The sequence below is a fragment of the Parasteatoda tepidariorum genome, chromosome 9, assembly GCF_982258835.1.
Source record: "Parasteatoda tepidariorum strain Cologne lab strain chromosome 9, Ptep-v5.0, whole genome shotgun sequence".
Lineage (NCBI taxonomy): Eukaryota > Metazoa > Arthropoda > Arachnida > Araneae > Theridiidae > Parasteatoda > Parasteatoda tepidariorum.
The window spans coordinates 62,056,803-62,075,509 of record NC_141763.1 but is presented as its reverse complement, the minus strand read 5'-3'; the positions used below and the strand labels follow the sequence as shown (position 1 = coordinate 62,075,509).

Genomic DNA, 18,707 nt, shown 5'->3' with positions numbered 1-18,707 from the left:
TAAATGTAGGCCTATATACATATATAATATGTATGATTATAAAACATAATTTTCCTAACCATGATGCAAATTGCTACGTCAAATAAATTGTCAAAATTATTTTTTTCAAATAGTTTAAGAAAAGTTCAGAATATATTAGTTAAACCTTGTTTTATGACAATTATATTTCCAGATAAATTTGAAATCTTTAGTTCGATTTTAAAAAGGCATAACATGTACAAGAAAATTACCAAAAGAAATGTATTATCATTTAATTACAATTTCACAGTCCAAATATGAAATATGTTGTTAAAGCTGTAAAAAATCTACGTTAGTGCAGTAAGTTTCTTCAGTGTCAGCGGGATGTGTTGGTGTATGTTGAATACTTCTGGAGAAATGTGCGGGTCTATTTGAATGTGCATACAATCCCTCTTCTTCCGACATTGTAATAGACGTTTCAGAGGAAACATTGTTTGTATGAATCATTTCAGTTTGTTGGTTTTCAAGAAGCTGCTGTAATTCGTACTCTTGGACAATATTGAAGATCTTCCCTTTAGCTGAATGAAAACGAACTGGATGCAGTGATTTCAGACTTGTAGCGATTCCAGCCAAAAAAGCATCAACAGGGTGCTGTCCATCATTTTTACGTGACTCTTTTTTCTTCTCAGCTTCTTTCTCAGCCAATAAGTATGCCATTAGCTGAGATGATGGAGACTCTTGAGGTTTCACTTCAAGCTTCCTTTTGCGTTTTACAGATAGAGGTCTATGGTCGATGGAAACTCGACTGGCTGGAGTTGTAAGTGTTAGCAACGACACGGATTCTGCAGTCTCTTGAGATTCATTCTCATTTATAATATTTAGTGTCTCCTTGGTGGAGTTCTGCTGATGAGAATCATTGAGTTGAGTTTCATCAGTATCGTCCTCTTCATCAGGAACATTACTTAGACCTTTACGTTCGGCGAGATGAGGAATCAAAAATTCAAGGATAGACTCAAATTTGTATCTATTGATTGATGTTGCCGACTGTCTAGATTTGGTTTTTCTTTTCTGTCTAGCTCTTCGCAGACTGTCTCGTATTCCGTTCCACTTCTTTTTACATTCCTCTTCTTGCCCTAAAAATGATAGAAAGTTATTAATATAAGTTGTTTGTTACAGGTTTCTTGCTACAGGAGATTCTTTCAAAACCATATCATTCAGTTACAGAATGGGAAGAAGTACAGTTGGTTCCATTATTCATCACACAAGCAGAGTGGTAATTCAAGTATTTATGAACGAAGTAATGCCAGCTCCGAATGAGGACAGGTGGAATGAAATAGCGATAGAATTTTGGAAAAAGTGGCAGTTTCCCAATTGTATTGGTGCAATGGATGGGAAACATGTGACAATACAAGCTCCAAAATCGTCAGGAAGTCTCTATTGGAACTACAAGAAAACATACTCCATTGTTCTTTTAGCTCTAGTTGATGCTCGTTACAATTTCATATTTCTAGACGTGGGAAGCTACGGAAGAAACTCTGATGGTGGTGTTTTGTCTAATTCTAATTTTGGTAAAAAGCTATCTCGAAACCAACTTAACATCCCTGACAAAAAGTGTCTCCCAGGAACAGACACTAAACTTCCCATGGTTATAGTTGCAGATGAAGCTTTTCCCCTTACTGAAAACATTATGAGACCATTTCCTGGAAAGAACTTGTCTAACGAGCAGAGAATTTTCAACTACAGATTGAGTAGAGCAAGAAGAATATCGGAAAACGTTTTTGGCATTTTGGTGCAAAAATTTCGAATGTTCATGAGACCTCTCCAGGGAAGTCCTGACAACATAACGAGTCTTGTACTCGCAGCATGCATCTTGCACAACTTCATTCGAAATGACGAAAACTACCAAGTGCCTGAACTAACTCATGGTGCTGACATAACTCCAGTGGAGAAATCTCGCCTCCAGCACTTTCCACGTCGCAGAGGAGGGGAAAATCGTGAAGCATTTAATGTAAGAGAGCAGTTTAAACAATTCTTCAACTCTAAAGAGGGTAGTGTGGAGTGGCAAGAACGTCGGGCCCTCATAAGTTTATAAGTTTATTGTTTTCCAAGCTATGCATTTTTTCAAATTTGTATAATCTAGTATAATTATTAATAATATAATAATAATAAATGATATAATAAATAATAATATAATAATAATAATGATAATAAATAATAATATAATAATAATAAATAATAATATAATAATAATAATAATAATAAATAATAATATAATAATAATAATAATAAATAATAATATAATAATAATAATAATAAATGTTCTTACCTTCTACATTCAATTCCTTCGCAACTTTTTTCCAGATAATGTCCTTGTAGTCAGAGTTTCTATACTGTTCTTGAGTTTGATCATACAAAACTGGAAAATTTCTTACACTTTCGATCAGTTCCTCCGGTTTTATAGCCGCCATTTTTCGCCAAGCGATGTCAGAAAACCATAGAACACAGAAAACTATACAAAAACAGCTAACGACAAGCGTCCCGCATCAAGTAAACGAATGGTCTGCACTGTCTGAGCGTGATCGGACAACGAATCGGAGACGGGTGGGAGTAGAACAGGTCACGTGACGGACAGGTGTGGCTTGCTGCATTCAAGGCCGTTGACTATTCTCCTCTCATGCAGTCGTCCGGCCGTATGACCGTAGTCGGATCGGAACGCTGCATGACAGGTGTGTCCCAGCCTTTAGCCGTGGTTGTCGGTTGTGTTCCTCAGCAGGTATCCTTCCGCGCAGGAACTATTCTGTTTAGTCTTCCTACCTTCGATCTAACCCTCGCTCCTTCTACCCTAGAATTGCATGATTTCCTAGCTGTCACAATTAACAGCCTATACAGGCTGCAATAGCGGTACAACTCAAAAAATCAAGTTTTGAGATAAGTGGTTAAAGTTTTCATTGCTAAGCAAAATGCATAGGAAATGCTTTCGTTTGCTTAAATGAAGATTACCTTCAAGTTGAATTATGAGTTGTGCAAGTATTGCTGCTTGAAAGAATGTGCATTTTCCTATTTACACCTGTTCTTAGTCCAAAACTGGTGTTTTTTTAGTTGTGCCACTATTGTAGCCCATGAGCGATATCTTTATCCAAGCTCCTGCTAACTTCGACTCTTTATATTATAAGCACAAGGGAAGTTACAGCATAGCTTGTAAAACCGATTAACAATTTTCATTTGAGCCATTCTCAAAAAACGTTAACAGCAACTATTTTAATTTCGATATTTATGTTATATGCACTAAATGTTCTCTAGTTATGCAATATACTTAAAAGTGAAAATAATTTATAATACATGCAGTCTGCTTATTTTCGAATTAAAGTGAAAGATGTGATTTTTAATCTATTTTTTTTTTTAAGATATACTTTTCTCTGAAATCAGTTTGAGTATTTGTCCAGTATTAACTACATTTTTATCCACTGGTCAGCAGGTACGATAATAAGAATATCGAGCTAATATTTCTTATATGTTATTTAGGAAATTTAAGCTTTAGGTTGTTAAATTAAAACACGGCGGTAGCTTGAATTTTTTTTTTAGAAAGGGTGAAATAGAGTAAATTAAATAAAACAGTGGATGGAAATGAGATAAAAGATTAGACAACTAAATCATGTAAATTAACTTCTATACTTATATATAGAAAAAGTGAATTCAAGCAAATCAACAATTTTAAAAAATATATATGGTTTTACCTGATTTCCACGGCGTCCGCTGTTTAAACGACGCCCAGAATAACGCCTAGTTAGAATTGTTCAGTTTTTACCCATGCAGTTTTACTAGTAATCGCTATGTTATCATATTATTTATGTATTTTATGAGGTAGACGGAAAAAAAGGTCCCTGGAAAAAAAGGTACGGAAAAAAGGGTCCCCGGGAAAAAAGGTACCTCCATAGGGAAAATCTGTCCCCTCTCACTTTCTGGGCAGCATGAATGCTTCTCGCTGTTTCAATGAATATTCTCTTTATCTGTAATAATTCAGATTAGATCATTGAGGTAAGGGGGGGGGACTTATGGGCTAGTTGTATTACGCTTTTTTTTAAAAAAATTTTATTTCATTTATTTATTCTTTGATTATTTTTTAAAGCGGGAAGATATTATTTAAATTTTTCAGTAATGTTTTACTTTTTTTTGTAATTTTTTTTAAGTGAGAAATGTGTTATTTTCTATTTTAAATTTTTTTATTTCTTTAGAATAAATAAGAAACAAAAGTTAAAAAACCATGCACGGAACAGCAAAAAGCGCTTCAATCTAATCTTCTCTTTTCAAATATTTTCCCCTACACAGGTACCTTTTTTACCGGAACCTTTTTTTCCAGGCACCTTTTATTCCGGTACCTTTTTTTCCTAGAACCATTTTATGAACATAAATACAAAGGATGCACTTTCAAAACCGTATGTTTGGTGCGCAGCATGTCTTTTTTGGACCTTGTGCCATTAAACCAATTCTTTCAATTCAATTCAAAAGTTAGAATTGTTCGAATTTAGTTTATGCTTCCATTATCTTCGCTTTACTTTTACTTAATTTTCCAATATTACTTATACTTCTATGATTAGCTATGGAAGTGAAAGATAATTCGCGACAAAAAGTTTCTTCTGCGGTATGACGTTTACTTAAAATACGGGCTGCACTAATTCGAAGTCAATTATTTCCTTAATAAAATAATATAGTATTTTTTGTCTTTTTTATTATTTTGTTTTTAAAAAGAAAACATATATTGAAAATGGGGTGTAACTTTTAGTAAAACCGGAATTGTTGTGACAGTAGAAAATGTGTTTATTTTCTTTAAAAATTCCACTGAATTTTTCCAAAAAAATTAAACATTTCCACCTTTGTTTCGTGTGTAAATATTTTGTTTTTCTCAATGACAGATGAAGTCAGCGTTCCATGCCGCAAACAACACCCATTTGCGTGTTTACCACTTCCCTTTTTTTGTTTCTAATTTGGTGATTACCGAAGGCTTTTCTACTACTGCTGCTTCGAGGTTACGCCTTTGCTAAGTTCTAAATTATTCTTCAAAATAGTATCAATTTTCTATCCAGTCTTCAAGAATTTGAGAAAGTAAAAATATACGTTTTATAATTTTTTTTTTTTTTAAAGCTTGCGGTTATTGTATAATGGCTCGTAGAAGGGTGCTGATGTCCTTGGCCCAGTAGAAATCAGGTCTGAAATCTCCTTTTTCTTCAACGCCATTTTTTTCACCTGCGGCTGTAAGATGTGATAGTAATTAATTGCTCATAAATTTTAAGATCGAGCTCATCCGATCAGTTTACTTAGAATTCAGTTTGTAACATTTGAGTTGTTGGAATAGAAATTACCAAATTAAACGAGTTTTTTCTCTTTTTTTTGATGTTTGTAATATATGCGAATCGAACCAATTGTAGTTATGTCAGTTTTTTTTCCCACAAAAGGAATTAAAATTTCAATGACAATTTACTTTCTTTTTTTTTACTTCTTTTTTTTAATTGTCAAGGTTCTAAATACACTTATCTCGTTTCTGATCTTCTAACATTTGTTTCTATTATTCATAGTAAAATAACACGTGTGAAATATGAATGGTAATTAGATGATGTGTTGATTTTAGTTCGTTTACTTTTTTACCAAAATATTGCGAATTACGAAACACTTAAGTTTATCTGCAACATATGTAAACAAAGAGAATTGGAAACTTGAATTTGTAAATTTTTTTTTGCCGCTAGTCACAAATCTCAGGTTGCCAACAAAAATTTTAAATATTTCGCATTATTTTCGACTAAAGCATGCAGAATTCATAGGTTTTCATTAAAAATGATTTTTAAAAAAAACCCACCTGCTTGATCCAAATACTACTTTAGATGGAAAAGGTAATAATAATTTAGTGCTGTGTAAAGATGATATTTCACGCCTAAAAGGCAATGAGACCACCGCAATGCTGCCAACTACTAGGTTCTTTACTGTTCTCACTATTTGGCGTAGTGTTTTAAGGAAAACAAAATACAGATTTTTGCTGACAAAACATTTAATGAAACAAAAATATATATTTAAACATACACAGAGTTATTTTACTTTTTAAGGTATTACTTTTTGTAGAACATAACATTTTACAACCCTTGGTTTTACCCCATGTTACTCAACTAAAAACGTTGCTACTCAAATATTTTATAAGTTTAGTAAAGATATTAATAATTATTTTTACTTCGCACTTCCTTAATTAATGTAAAATTTTAGGTTTTAACTACATAGTTCTTAGTCTAATTTTTTTTTTTATACAGAACAAATTTTGCTTAAAAAAATCTTGTTTTATTAATTTATCTTTAAATTTATTAGACTTATTTGGTTCAAGCACTTTAGTAAAAATGCCAGCTATTTGTTTATGTGTTGGACAATAGGTAATTTTTATCAAACCTTCATTGAGCTTTTCTTTTATGAAATCTCGCATCACATTTATAGGTTTGCTTTGTTTGTTCATAACAGTTTTTTTTCTTTCCCTTTTCAATTTTAGTTATTGCATTTTGGTATCTATATTTATAATTGCAGTTCCTAAATTAGGCCGGAAATCATTGCGGTTTTTTCGTATAATGCTAAATACACTTTCTGTGTAGACATTCCTGTGAGGTATCAGAAGTACTAGAATCATCAACTCTGGCAAAACAGTAAATTTCTTGACACCTGATCTATCAACAAACTTGGAAATTTCATTCCATGCACTATCAGTTCTCGTCAAATTTATATTGGAAAAATCTTGAAACTGGTATGCTGCAAATTCGTCTTCCAATTTACTATATTCTTCATTCGAAAACATATGACGGAATATATCTGTAAAATATTGCACAGATGAAAAAGACAAATATATGTTAGCTATTTCTGCATGTTTTAACACCTCATTGCTTAAAGGTAACTTTCTTTGGAAGTAGCAACAAGCTGCCTTGTAAAATTCCCTAACATCAGCATAAAATTTTTCAAGTTGTTCACTTGAAAAATTATTTTCTGCTATATAACTCCTTGTAAAAATACCTATAATAATTCCAAAACTGGTGGCTTAGATTCATCCGATTGTGGTGGTTTAATAAATCTAGCTAATCAGTTCCTGAAAAGACAATGTTAGGTTATTTTGTAAAATATGAATGGCTGGTGCTTTCTGTTGTCGTCCTCAATGATTCACTATCACTACTTTTAGCACAAACCAATGGGTCCCATTGTTCGAAAACTCAATTAATTGAATCTATCTTTTAACTCAATCTTTCCGTCTCCTCAATATTTTCTTATTCGGAATCTTCATCGCTATTTTCTTAGTCGAGAGCGACGTTTATGATTTCTTCATCTGTCAATTGTAGGGTAACTGGGGCGTTTTTGTCAATTGATAGGTAGTCTTCAATCATGTTTTTGTCAAGAACATTTTTTATTTTGCTTGAAGTAGCGTAATCTAATATTTCTTGAATCATTTCATTTTCGGGAGAAATCCGAAATCAGTCAAATTCTTGTACTTCGCTTTCGCCCTCGATGAAAATGGAAGAGAGCCATTGTCTATACCTGCTTGACTGATTGCCATGCATTTGCAATGCTCCATAAAGCATCTTTTATTAAATTACATAAAGCATCTTTCATTAATTTGAGAGAATCACTTTTGGCATAAAAATTCAAAATTGCATCCTTTTGTTTTTTCAAGTCATAAATCGTTAAGCTTCTAACGCCATATTCCTCGCAAAGCATTTTTACAGGTGTTTTACTGTCTAACTTTTTTAGCAATTCCACTTTCTGCAACAAACTAAGCAATAATCGTGGAAAGGTTTCTAGCCATTTCTGATCAAAAGTAGTTTTGTGTCTTTTTCTTTAAATTTTTTGCCTTCAGTTTCAAAAGAATCGCTCTTATTCGTAATAGCATCTTCATTATCCAGGATTTAAATCCCTGGAATGCTAGACAAAGAATTTTCTTTTGTTTGTTCCACTAATATTTAGGTTGGCAGCATGAAGTTACGTATGGAATTTCAGGTTCTAAATTTTGATCAGGTAACTGGGAAACTATGAGTCGAATCCTTCTGCCTGTTGCATTTTATGGGAGCACCAGAGATATCTGTTGTACTTTACTACATATACTTATTCTTCGCATTTTTCTCCTCCAATACTTGAAGATGCCAGCAGACAACTGGGAAATTGCAGTTCTGTTTTAATTTTACTTTATTTTATTATTTTTTTAAAAGAAAAAAGCGTTCTATTATTCCACTCGTCATCGGCTTTTGTGAAGTCACATTTACCATTTAATTTTAAAGTCATCAACTTTTTTTTTTAATCGATTTCTGTTGTTTGTTATCACAACTTTAATTTAAGAAAATATTTATTCAACTTCTGCATTTGAAGTTGGTATCACACATGCTCTGTTCATTAGTTGTCCTATAAGGTGAAACATATCACCAAGAGTCATCTTTTTTTTTGGAACATCATGAATATAAGTTTTCATATAGACAGAACATTACGTGGAATGTCAATTTTTTAAATATAAAAATCTTTAAAATCTTCCCATTCCTTCAGTAAAACATCTCCCATTTCGAAATACTCTGCTAATTCTATTATCTATGTATTTCCATTCAGAGATAGCTTAGCTTCTTCTGGAACTTTTCTAAGGTTCAAAATTCCGAAATTGGTGATGATTTCTAAATTTTCCAGTCTTGTTAAAACATTCGAATATTAAAAAATAGAATACTTTCAGTTATTAATTTTATTACTGGAGCTTAAAGTATAACATTATAATTAATACAATGCAGCATTGAATAAAATAATATGCATTGTAAATCTTATATATTAAAAATAATTTAAATTAACTTTTGTTTTTAATGCCAAACAAGTAAAAAAAAATTCTAAAGATTAACTGAAAAATAACATATAAAATTGAATAAAGCATCTTACTCCCATTTATGCTTTTTATTATAGTAAGCATACTGTAAAAAACAAGTTCTCCGTTCAATAATTAAAGTAAACCAATTTAAAAAACTGTCAGAACATAGATTTATTTATAGTCTATTTTATTTCCTTGTATTTTTTTAGATAAGTCTGAACCTAAAATCTGCGAAAGAAATATTTTATAGTGATATTTTGTTGTAAAGTTCAAAATTGAAAAAAAAAAATTTTTATTTTATCATCTTCTTGTATTAAATTGAAACCTATTTATGCAATTAACAGAAATAAGAATTTAAATTATTAAAATTATTTTTATAAAAGAAAACCAAGTTTTTTTTTATTTTTTATTATCTGGCTTAAATCAGCCAACCCATACTGAAAATAAATTTTATTTTATAAAAATAATAGTTTTTTTCCTCATTTCTTTACGGCAGCAACAAAATTACATTTTATCCATTAATCTATTAATGTTTTCAAATTTCGAAGAATTTCTTTTATCAGTTAGAATTAATTTGAGTTGTGAAAAACACTCTTTCAACTTCTGCATTAAAAACAGGTAAAATATTTACCATAGTAACTAATGCGCTAATTAAGAGAAATTCACTGGAGCTATTGGTTTCATACATTATAGAATTAAGGTTTTTGGTAGAAAGAACACTCTTAGGAATATTTGACAAGAATAGGTAAAGTCATTCCACTCTTCACACAAGGATTCTTCATCAAAATCAAAATATTCAGCCAGATCAATGATTTCTGAATTTCCATACATTTCGATTCTGAATGTCCATCATCCTATTGACATTCCATCCACAAATCTTGTAAAATTAAATTTGCTCAAATTATATTGAATATTATTTGTTGATTATCCAATCTTTCAGATATGTTTTTAATTAGAATATCGAAAAACTCTTTTGCGTCCTTCTCAAAGCACCTTCGCTTGAGAATTCTCTAAATCTGCCAATATGGCTTCATAGATCCTGTAGATTGAATTTACGGTTTCATTGTTGGATAACCTCCTAGTAAAGCCCACTCTTTTAATCATAGTAGCTTTATTCCCTACATTGAATAAATTTTGTGCATTTAAGCTAGTTGTTCTAGCCACTGCTTTTAGAATACTTATAGGTACTATTCAACTCCACTTCGTCCACTTCAACAAACCTTTTAAGGCACTCAAAGCTATCCTTTGTTGCCAATGCCAATCTGTGGTTCATACAATATACAGATATTATTCTTTTGTTCTCTCGTTTTTAATTTTGTAACGACTCCCTCATTTCTCCCTACCATCGTTCCCCTGAGGGGGTTTACCTTCTTTAGGTAAACACAGGGAGTCACGCCCCGGGGTACCCTAGTGATCTGTCCTCCCTTCGTTTTCCTCTCCCTTTACTCCTACTTTCCCCTTTCTCTTCCCCCTTGTCGTGGTTGCCAAATATACTGGTGAGGGCTTGTCAACTGTGTTTGATTACCACTCTGTTGTGTTGGATATAGATGGGAAGAGACCACCCGCGTGTTTGCCGTGCGTGGAGACCCGTGTCCCTGGAAAAGGGGATCCTGGTAGTTGAGGGGCATCTTGGTACCCCAATACACTGCTTCGGCCCTTGCTTCAGGTAAACGGGAGGTGCATATTGGCCTGTATGCATCAACCGGCTTGCCACGAACATCATCTGTTGGCTTAGGTCAAGTCCGGGGTCACTTGCTGGGCACCTCGTTAAGGGTGGAGGCTGCTTCAGGGGTGACTCGCGGGCGTATAACTATTGGCTAGCATTGGTGTATGTAACGTATTGGCGTTAGAACCAATATGTTGTCTGCATCCCCTTAGTTGGACTCCGTGGTGGGTGGTGCCGCTGGTAGTTGAAGTCTTTGAAATTTTCTATGGCGGAAAATGACGGCAAGGTGTTTAGTTCTGCACACCATAGCAAAAACAGCGGAACACCTTTATCACCGTGTGAATATGCTCGTTATTTTAATATAGCATTGATAAATCCCACTGTTTCTAACACTTCGTTTAGTAAAATATCCCCATTTTTGATACACAAAGCTCTTATCTCTGTTTTAGGAGAAGTAACGTCTGTTCGAAAATTACGATCAGGTGACCTCTTAGTACAGGTATCATCTGAAAAACAAGCGACTACTCTATCAACCTGTAAAAGTATATGCTCGTTTTCAGTAAACGTCACACCTCATAAGACTCTGAACACCTCACGAGGGGTGATATCGCAATCAGAATTTATTGATGACACAGAAGAAATGATTGTAGATGAATTGCGCGATCAACATGTTATTGCTGTAAGAAGAATTAAGGTTCGTAGGAATGGCCAACTCGTTCCCACGAAACACCTCATTCTTACTTTCGCTACTCCGAAGTTGCCATCTGAAGTCAAGCTTGCCTGGTATAACTGTCCGGTTAGACCATACGTGCCAAACCCTTTGAGATGTTTCCAGTGTCAAAGGTTTGGTCACTCAAAGGCCTCTTGTCGTAGCACACCCATTTGTGCTCGCTGTTCTGGTTGTGGCCATGACGATACTTCCTGTGAGTTACCGCCCCTTTGCATCAATTGCAAGGGTGATCATGCGGCCTACTCCAGGAATTGTCCAAAATGGTCACAAGAAAAAGAAATTCAGACCATTAAAGTCATGCAAAATTTGACTTTTAATGAAGCAAGGCGAATGGTTACCGCTCGAACCCCCCGTCCGGGCGTATCCTATTCTGCAGCTGTAAAAGCAACCTACTGCTCTGTCAGCACACAAACTGATACTCCTTTCACGCTAACATCTACCAAACAGCCTACATTTCATTTTGGAGCATCAAAACCTAATGTTTCGAATCAAGCAACCTCATCACGCAGTTCTACCTCGACCAATTCTCCACCTTCTAAGGCAGCTAAATTAGATCAATATGATAAATTTCCGAAGAAACAACAACGCTTAGACACAAAGCCCCAAACAGTACGTCAACGTCCTGGACAAACGAAAAAGAAAAAAGATCCGAAGTACCTCCAGTATGCCAATTCAGCTTCTGGAGTTTTACAAAATCTTGAAGAGGACTATGAAGTGTCCATTTATCTCTCTGAAGACGAAGAAAGCATTTTAGATTGTCCTCCGACTAATCAAGAGATCATGCAAATCTCACAATCCACAACATAATGGCATTTACGCTTATTTCGTGGAACTGTCGTGGCATTCGCAATAAATCAACTGATGTCAGAGAGATAGTCTCTCGATATCAACCTACGTGTATTTTATTTCAAGAAACACTTTTAAAATCACCAGACAAGTTTCACTTGCGTAATTACTCGTGTTTCCGAAACGACTGCGATGATCGCAACCGACCACATGGTGGTGTTGCGATTTTAACTACAAATAACTTACCTTTCATTAGCATTCCATTGACAACCTCATTACAGGCTATTGCTATTCAGATTCATATCAATGTTCTCATCACCATATGTTCCATTTATTTACCACCCAATGACTCGATTTCACAAACTGATTTGAATTGCTTGATTAATCAATTACCTAAGCCTCACATTTTATTAGGAGATTTTAATGGCCATAGTGTATTGTGGGGCAGTTCTGACTCCAATGATCGGGGTCGAAAAATCGAAAAACTCATTGAAGACCATGACCTTTGCCTGCTAAACCAAGGCGAAGAAACATACTTTCATGCGCCCACACGAACATTCCATTCCATTGATTTAGCTTTCTGCTCATCAGACCTCTTACCTTTTACTCAATTTTCTGTAGACAATGACTTACACAACAGTGATCACTTTCCCCTCGTTGTTTCATATTCTGCTACTGCACCTATTACTCCTAGACCACCAGTATTCATCTATCATCGCGCTAACTGGAGTTTGTTTACTAAACTTGCACAGATCACTGATTCCCTCGTTACCTCTAATACTATAAATACAACTGTTGATAATGTTACGTCTGTAATTATACACGCAGCTGAAGAGAGTATACCAAAGACCTCCACTTCACCTCCCCGCCATCGCAAGCCTTGGTGGAATGAGGAATGTGCCACTGCTTATAAAGATCAAAGACGCCTTTGGAACATCTTCCGCCGTACCCCAACAACAACGAATCTTCTAGCTTTTAAACGAGCTAAAGCCTTTGCCCGCAAGGTCCGACGTAAGAGTCAGAGAGATAGTTGGTCGAGATATGTTTCCTCTATTACATCGTCGACATCTCCGACCCAAGTCTGGTCAAGAGTAAAGAGAGCAAATGGTATTTACCGGGACTTTCATTATCCAGTGTTTGAGATAAACGGCATCAAATACTCGTCTCCCATGGAGGTATGTAACATTTTAGGCGAAACATTTGCAGCTACCTCAAGTCCAGACAATTATAGCACAACATTTCAACTACACAAAAGTAACGCTGAAAGCCAATCTATTAATTTTAACAGCCGCCAATTCACATCATACAATTGTACTTTCACCCTTCCTGAACTAAAGAGAGCACTGTTTAGATCTTCCAACACAAGTCCAGGTCCTGATGGGATTACATATAAAATGCTCCGCCACTTGGACACGAGGTCTTTAAAGAATATTCTTGCCCTATTCAACAGAATATGGACAGAGCAGATGTACCCGTCGAGTTGGCGTGAAGCCATTGTAATACCCATATTAAAGCAAGGAAAAGATCCAAAAGAGCCCATTAACTATCGCCCTATAGCACTAACCAGCTGTCTTGGTAAAACGCTTGAGCGTATGGTTAACGCGCGCCTTGTGCATTACCTTGAAAAAAAGCGCCTCATACCAAACTTTCAGAGTGGTTTTCGTAAGGGAAGATCCACAATTGACAACATCGTTGCTCTTGAGTCTAGAATTCGCAATGCTTTTGTCCGGCGCAATCATCTAGTCTCTATCTTTTTTGATATCGAGAAAGCCTATGATCGGACCTGGAGATATGGAATTCTGAAGGCACTGTTTGATATGGGTCTCCGTGGTCGTTTGCCAATTTTCATAAAAAATTTCTTGCTCCGACGCTATTTTCGTGTTAAGCTTGGATCCAACTTTTCTGACCTATATATTCAGGCTGAGGGTGTTCCCCAGGGCAGTGTGCTAAGTGTCATATTGTTCATCGTTCATATTTCACTAGTTTTAAACGTACTGCAACCTGCTGTCTTTGGCTCTCTATATGTTGATGATCTACAAATCTCATGTTCGGGATCCGACATGAGAATCATCGAGCGACAACTTCAGTTAGCAGTGAATAAAATTTTAGACTGGTGTGATCATAATGGCCATACCCTCTCACCTTCTAAAAGTTCATGCATTCATTTCTGTCGGAAACGCGCACTTCATAATGATCCTGTCATTTTCATTCATAACATTGCTATACCAGTTGTACCACATGCAAAATTTTTAGGACTCACCTTTGATAGCAAGTTAACTTTTATCCCTCACATCAAACAATTACGAAAGCGATGCGAGCAAAAACTGAATATGTTGCGTGTTCTCTCAAATACGTACTGGGGAGCGGATCGCGTAGCACTTTTACGCATTTATCGGGCCCTGATACTTTCACGGCTTGATTATGCATGCGTTGTTTATGGTACTGCAACCACCTCTAACTTACGAATCTTGGACACAGTACATCATACTGCTTTACGCATATGTTCCGGAGCATTTCGTACTTCCCCGGTTGAAAGCTTATATGTTGTTTGTCACCAGATACCATTATATCTACGTCGCATCCAGCTGTCTCTTACATATTACTTTAGTATCATGTCCTCTAAATCGCATCCTTTAAAGCATGATGTTATTTCATCAAGCTTGGAGCGACTGTATATTGCTAGACCATCACACATTCCCCCACTTCATGCTCGCACACGCTCACTTATCCAATCATTCGATATTTGTGAATTACCATCACAATCAGTGGATCACTTTCTCATACCACCATGGACCATTTCACCATACCAATCTATTTCCCTTTTCAAGTTACACGATAAAGCCAACGTTACACCCTGCATTTTTCATACACTTTTCACTGCACATCGTCACCAATATTCACATCATGTACCGATTTATACAGACGGTTCAAAATCTGCCGGATATGTAGGATGCGGGGTCATCATCGCTGATGATACATTTAGCTATAAAATCCCAGATATTTGCTCGGTCTTCACTGCTGAAGCTGTGGCTATCCTTATGGCACTACGTCTAATTTCCTCACGCTCTACTCGGAAGTATTGCCTATACTCCGATAGTATGAGCGTTTTGAACCAACTAGAAAAGTTTCACTATGATAGTCATCCAATTTTATATATCATAATTCATTTGTTAATCACTCTTCAGAAGAATGGCTTCGAGATAATATTTTGCTGGGTACCAAGTCATGTTGGTATTCCAGGGAATGAACGAGCTGACTCAGCTGCACGATCTGCCACATCTGTCTTATCATTGTCCATACCTTTCGCCGATGTGAAGATACACATCCGAAAATTTGTAACATCAATATGGCAACAACAATGGGACCTCAAAGTCTTTAATAAATTGCATAACATTAAATCTGATTTAGACAGTTTGCCAGTGCTGCGTTTGCGCAGTGCTGATGTGAAGCTCAACCGCCTCCGAATCGGTCACACCCGGTTAACGCATCTCCATTTACTATTCGGAGAACCTCCCCCTGAATGCAGTACTTGTAACGTTCCTCTCACAATTCATCATATTTTAATAACGTGTTCATGTTTTAATCAACATCGTTTAAAGTTTTTTGGAAGTTCTATTTTATGCATGCAAGATTTGTTGGATGGGATTCACCATCCGAACATTTTTGCATTTTTACGTGCCGTTGGTATTTTTAACTGCATATAAAAGTTTTAACACATCTACTGTTTTATACACTCTTATCACCTTTGCTCATTTTACTTAGTATTTCGCGCGTTTCATATTGTATTCATACTTTTATCTTGTTTTATTCACTTTGTACTGTTTTATCAGTTTTAATTGTGCTGCAATTAACATTCCGCATTCACTCATACGTTTGAACTGTTTCACCATATTGTTTGGCGCAGCATGTCCTCATTTGGACCTTGTGCCACTAAACCCTACATTCAATCAATCAATCAACCCTACCATCGTTTACAAATGCAGACACCTTATTTACAGAACCACAGTCATTGACAACTTCCGATAAGGCTGATAAAATTGTGTCCGAAGGATAAGGATTCGCAGGGATAAGAAACTCATATCCACAAAACATCAGATCCACACGTTTGACACTCCGTTATAATCTGATGTCAAAATCGCATGGTTTAACTGTCCTGTCCGACCCTATGTTCCAAATTCCTTGAGATGCTTTCAGTGTTAAAGGTTTGAACTTTTGAAGGCATCCTGCCTAGGTACATTTGTTTGTGCTCGCTGCTCTTCTCCTGGCCACAGATACTTCCTGCAAGTTACTGCCCCATCGCATTAACTGCAAGGGTGATCATAAATTTTTGGATCAGTCAAAAAACTATTTTCCATAATTTTGTGGGTGTAGCCCGTAATAGCGTAATGCTGTCATAAAATCCGTAATAATTACGGTTAATCAGTAATAGTTGGCCTCTTGATTAAATCAAAGCAGGGCGACATTTTACATGTAAGATTAAATTATTTATAAGTAGTGATTAGCGGCATTAGTTACCTTTAATTTTTACTAAATCTAAAATCAAATATAGAAACATACATTTTACTTCCTCTGAAGAAGGTAAAATTTTAAATGCAGAAAATGTTTTCTCAAAATATATCTAAATGGTAACAAATTATAGCTTGATATTCAAAAACACCAGTTATTACTGTAACAATTTATGGACCCAGTAGTAACAGATCGATTTGTGAAAAATACATACGTCAGTTGTGAACGTGTACTGTATATCTAAAGTGGTGGGGGAAAATGTATTCACTTCACTTTCTTTTGTTTCACAGTGATACTTCCAATCAAAACAAATCGTTAAACTTCATCTCAAAATCGCTGAAAAGAAATTTTCACCTCATTTACATTTGGCCCAGTAAGATGAAAACGCGTGGAAGTGTCATCTTCACGCACTTTTATTTATTTATTTTCTGTTTTGTGTGTGTGCGTGGAATATTTAAAACATTCAGGTCTCATCAAACGACCTATTTCCTGAACGTTACTCTTCACTGATTTCTATGAAACGTACCTTCGTTTTCGTTTTGCATAGCCGCTCTCTTTTTTTGGTTGTTCTTTATCGTCCGATGAATTGATGTGACGGATCCGGATTTTGATTTCTGGATGGGTTTCTACGATCACGATGAATCCAAAGTTGGCGACATTAATGAGTCATAAAAAATGATAGTTGCGAGAAAAACTCGTTACTAGTAAACAAATTCGTTTCGATTCAGGGAAATTCGGATGTATTTTTTTTTAACGTCGCTGAGTTAAAATTATTGCTTAATGTTGAACTTACTGATAATGCAAAATAAGTAAAACTTCAAGTTATTTCATTGCGGCTAAATCATCTTCCTTAAGTTTGCATCTTTAACTCTAGTGAAAGGGTAAAAGAAGAATAAAAAAAAAAGCTGTAGGAAAAATAGTTCCTAGAAAATAACAGTATAAAAAAAGATGTTTATAAATAACAATCGAAAAAAGAACCCGGTAAAAAAAAAATGGAAAAAAACACAAAGCTAAATTTTAAGCAAATTGTTAATACTTTAGTTTAGATCGTGTTTTTGTCCCATCTACGTTTAAATGTAAAATAAATTTAATTGCCTAAAGCTGAACTTCTTAGCCGTAGAAAGTCTAAAGCCGTGTCTAATATAAACGAATGGAGCTAATTTGAAGCATATATGGAAACAATCCAAAGCTTTACTTTTAAATGATTATAAGCGAGAAAAGCAAAGGAGCATTTTTTGATTTATTATTTAAATTTTAGATAGTTTACTTTTATTTTAACTCGCAAATATTTAAACCCAACTTTCGAAAAGTTGATGGCTATGCATGAGATTAAAATCTAAACTCTCACCATATATATATATATATATATATATATATTTTTTTTTTTTTTGATCTCTTAAATCTAAACCCCAAAAAATCACCCTTTTTGTTTATTACATCATTAATAGATTAAAAAAGGGGTCCAATGTCTAAAATAAAACTATAAAGTTAAAAAATGTGTTTGATGTATATCATGTAACTTTATTTCAAGTTGTTGTTTAACAAATTCAATATATAAATAAGTAAAAGGGCATACTGTCTTACTTTTTTTTTCTGAATAAAATTCTTTTACAATCAAGTTATTAATTAGTTAATTTGAGTGAGTTGGACAAAACTGGATTGGTGGATAAAAACAGGAGTACTTTTTTTCTCACTAAATTACTTCTCCTATTTGTCAGACATCACGCGAAACTAATTCCACAGACAATCGCCATGCTATTTGGAGATCATTTAAATAACAGAGTAGGTTATATGTTTGTTGACGGCAGCGTTTTTAAAAATTCGATTAAAAAAGTGACGATTTTTTTCTTCTCTAATTTAATTATATAGCTTGAAAATTTTGTAATCACTCAAAGATTTATTTTAATATGGTTCTAGATCGGTTTGCGCCTCTTTTTAGCAATTATTTTTAAAATGTTAAAACAGGTTTTACATCCAGTTTAAAATAATTTTCCTTTTTCTTTCTTTTGTTAAATAGCGCTGTTAGATAAAACTTTGACTTTTCATTCAGACATGACCTGTTTTAATATTCCACACAGGGTTCGAAAAAATTCAGAAATTTTACCCGTCCCCGAGGACGGCTTGTCCAACAATGTACCCGTCCTCCTTTGAAACTAACCCGTAGCTTCTAAGTAAATAAATATATAATTTTCTCTTATTTATTACAAACATTT

The 18,707-nt window shown here is 34.7% G+C and overlaps 1 protein-coding gene across 1 annotated transcript; it reads right to left on the bottom strand.

Annotated features, from left to right (window-relative positions):
* Positions 1–228: 228 nt before the first annotated feature.
* On the bottom strand, positions 229–2,622 carry LOC147804109 (uncharacterized). The gene is made up of 2 exons (XM_087151994.1): positions 2,285–2,622; positions 229–1,091 (listed from the first exon to the last, which is right to left on the bottom strand). The coding sequence occupies exons 1-2, from the start codon at positions 2,424–2,426 to the stop codon at positions 289–291; spliced, it is 945 nt and encodes a 314-aa protein (XP_087008120.1). The 5' UTR covers positions 2,427–2,622; the 3' UTR covers positions 229–288.
* Between the last annotated feature and the right edge of the window lie 16,085 nt (positions 2,623–18,707).